The sequence below is a fragment of the Salvelinus sp. IW2-2015 genome, linkage group LG11, assembly GCF_002910315.2.
Source record: "Salvelinus sp. IW2-2015 linkage group LG11, ASM291031v2, whole genome shotgun sequence".
Lineage (NCBI taxonomy): Eukaryota > Metazoa > Chordata > Actinopteri > Salmoniformes > Salmonidae > Salvelinus > Salvelinus sp. IW2-2015.
In genome coordinates, this window is record NC_036851.1 from 28,799,929 (window position 1) to 28,803,300 (window position 3,372).

General features: G+C 41.8%; 1 protein-coding gene across 1 annotated transcript in view; it reads left to right on the top strand.

The window, feature by feature from the left end:
• The window catches only part of LOC111970125 (ubiquitin carboxyl-terminal hydrolase 4), a 43,234-nt gene extending 40,406 nt beyond the window's left edge, over positions 1-2,828 (top strand). The window contains exon 22 of the mRNA XM_023996649.2: positions 950-2,828. Within this exon, the coding sequence (XP_023852417.1) occupies positions 950-1,075 (126 nt within the window). The 3' untranslated portion in view covers positions 1,076-2,828. The remainder of the gene's footprint in view (positions 1-949) is intronic.
• Positions 2,829-3,372: the final 544 nt, after the last annotated feature.

Sequence of the window (3,372 nt, forward strand, 5' to 3'; positions counted from 1 at the left end):
TCAGAATGCACTCCCAGGAATCCCAGTTCCACAAATGTTTGATTTGTCCATCATTTATGTCCAAATAGCTACTTTTGTTAGCACGTTTTGAAACAAATCAAAACTCACGACGCGCGTCACTAGTTGCAGATGAAATGTCAAAAAGTTCCGTTACAGTCCGTAGAAACATGTCAAACGATGTATAGAATCAATCTTTAGGATGTTTTTAACATAAATCTTCAATAATGTTCCAACCGGAGAATTCCTTTGTCTTCAGAAAAAGCAAATGGAACGGGAGCTACCTCTCATGTGAATGCGCGTGACCAGCTCCTGGCACTCTGCCAGACCTCTGACTCAATCCCCTCTCATTCAGCCCCCCTTTACAGTAGAAGCCTCAAACAAGTTTCTAAAGACGGTTGACATCTAGTGGAAGCCTTAGGAAGTGCAACATAACCAATATCCCACTGTATCTGCAATAGGGGCTGAGTTGAAAATTGACCAACCTCAGATTTCCCACTTCCTGGTTGGATTTTTTCTCAGGTTTTAGCCTGCCATATGAGTTATGTTATACTCAGACATCATTCAAACAGTTTTAGAAACTTCAGAGTGTTTTCTATCCAAATATCCTCATAATATGCATATATTAGCAACTGGGACTGAGGAGCGGGCAGTTTACTCTGGGGACCTTATTCATCCAAGCTACTCAATACTGCCCCCTGCCATAAGAAGTTAACAGTTTCCCGTGTGTATCAAGAATGGTCCACCACCCAATGGACATCCAGCCAACTTGACACATCTCAATATTAGAAATGTGTTCCTAATGTTTGTTATACTCAGTCTGTTGTTCCATGTGTCCAGTGTTTATTAATTAATAATGTCAGCAGTGATGAAAGCTCCCATTGACTTCCTGTCCTTTGGTGTTGTCAGTGTTGCTGCAGTGTAACACTATCCCCACCTCTCCCCTCCACAGACAAAAGCAGCCTACGTGCTATTTTACCAACTCAGAGACGCGGGCGATGTCCCTGCCAAGCCTCCGCCCTCAGCCTCTCTGGGGGGTGCCACCGCTGAAGCAGCTGATCACATGGATACCAACTGAGCAGCGCTGATGCTCAGGGACAAGCACTGAAGCAAAAATAATGACAAAAGAGATACTTTGATGCACACACCAAGCTACTTCAGTGACATATGACTTCTCAGTCGATATTATTAACTCCCCCCAGCCCTGTGTCTTATTTTATTTTGCTCATACATCGTCACAAAGAGCCAAAAGTCTTGGATGCGTGACCCGCGAGACTTCCTCCCGGAGCTGGTGGCCTGCTGATGTATGAAACCTAGTTTACTCGTTTGGAAAAAATAAGGGGAATAGAAGGCAAAGAATCCTCTCACTGGACAAACAGAATGTTAGATGTACCCTAAAATGCATAGGTATTATTAACACAAACTTTTCTGTTACCCACTAGAAAAGTACAAAATAAAAAAAGCCAAATGAGCATCTTGTTTTTACCAAAGTGTTCCAAATTGTACATCGTAAAGAACTGTACCAACTTCACTGACGGACTGGGGGAAAGAGAAACCTGTCCTTGAGTTGTTTCTGAGTGGTATCTGTGGTGATAACCCTCCAGTGCAGGGGGGAATTTATGCAAAGTTGTATTTAACATTGAGATATGCACACAATTCAACACATGACACCGATGGATCCTGTGACCTTCTACCTCCTGTGAATGGATCCAGTTAGAAAGTCACACTGGATGTGTTCCCTCTACACACTCACAGAAACATACACACTCAGGCCCTCTCATTTTAGTCTTCCTCTGGGTTGGCTTGCAGGGCCTGTGTCCACAGTAGATAGTGTTTAATTGATCAACGGTCCTGTTTACTGGGCCTTGATCTAAGCTGTGGCAGAGGCCATTTATTTTCATAGACATAGAGTTCAGTCAGACCTTAGCGCCTGCTCTTTATGAAGCCCAGCATGCTAACTCTCTCATTCATACACTGCCCTCTGTATTTATTTGGACAGTGAAGCTAAAACATGTCAATTTGCTCTGTTTTCCATTATTTTGGATTTGAGATCAAATGTTTCATGAGGCGACGGTACAGAATGACACTTTGAGTGATTTTTCGTACATCTGTTTTATCATTTAGAAATGAAAGCACTTGAGTCTAGTTTTTTTCCCACAAGTGCACAAATTCACTTATAGGGTGTTAAAGTAGTCAAAAGTGTAGTATTTACTGGAGTAGAGAGCCAAATGTACAAATGTTTGCTTCACTGTCCAAATAAATATTGTGGGAAGTGTACCCCTTTCTCTCTGCGATAAGTCTTATCCTGACAAAGGTGTGCTGCTCTCCCTCGTCACACAAAAGCAACAGCGGCCTTTTAATCCTGCAACCTGTTTAAAAAGGAGGCACTTTTAGTTTTACTTAAGTCACATCTGGAATTTTAAATATGTACGACGTGGCGAGGCCCTGACCATTTGTACATTTCTGGAAAATATTGCTGTACTTTCGAAGAAAATTTGATTGCTGACTGAATGGACCCCCTCGACTGCCCCGCTATGACTTATCCTTAGGCTACCTGTCCTGTATGGTATTACAGTCCTGCATTGAAATTGCTTTTGTTTTTTCTTAAAAGCACACTGCGTGATGCAAAATGTGATGTGTATGAAAGGTGCTAAATTTATGGAACTTGAAATTGTTGCTATTCACAAGGCTCTTATCCGTTAAATAGAATTTGGACAGCAATAACTTAAAGGCGTCCTCAGTGTGTTTAGGACTGCAGGCATCTGTGTTCTCCCACCAATGGACTTTCAGACAACCAATCAGCTGTTAAATAAAATATGTTGGTGACATGACAGCTTGCTCATCAATGGATGGAACAAGGACTCCTACAAATCGGTCTGCTTGTATGTTGTTGGACTGTTGCTACGTAGCTCTATATTCTTAACTGACACTTAAATGTGTCCCATTGAATAGTAGTAGTCTTCAGTAAAAGCTGTTCAGCTTGTGAGGGCTAGTGGTGGCAACACAATACATGATTGCAGTAACCAGTGTCTCTGATACCACTTACCCCAGATTCAACACCCTGACCTTACCGTAATATTTCTCTACGTCGCCAAGTGTCTTGTAAAGGTTCGTACAAGACACCAGTAACCGGAGCTGTACAGTATATGGCTCTGCCAGTAACTACTTCATGGATCAATTTCCCGWAAGATAAATTCTAGCTCTGTGGCATTTGTCTTGTTCTTTTTCCATGTGGCACAACAGCATGTAAATGTCTTTGGGACTGCAGATGTCATACTTGCTGGTCAGTCCATTTCTGATTATGCCCTCCTAAAATGATTACATTATTAATATAACCATATTTATGCCAATGAATAGATAATCTTTATATATCTG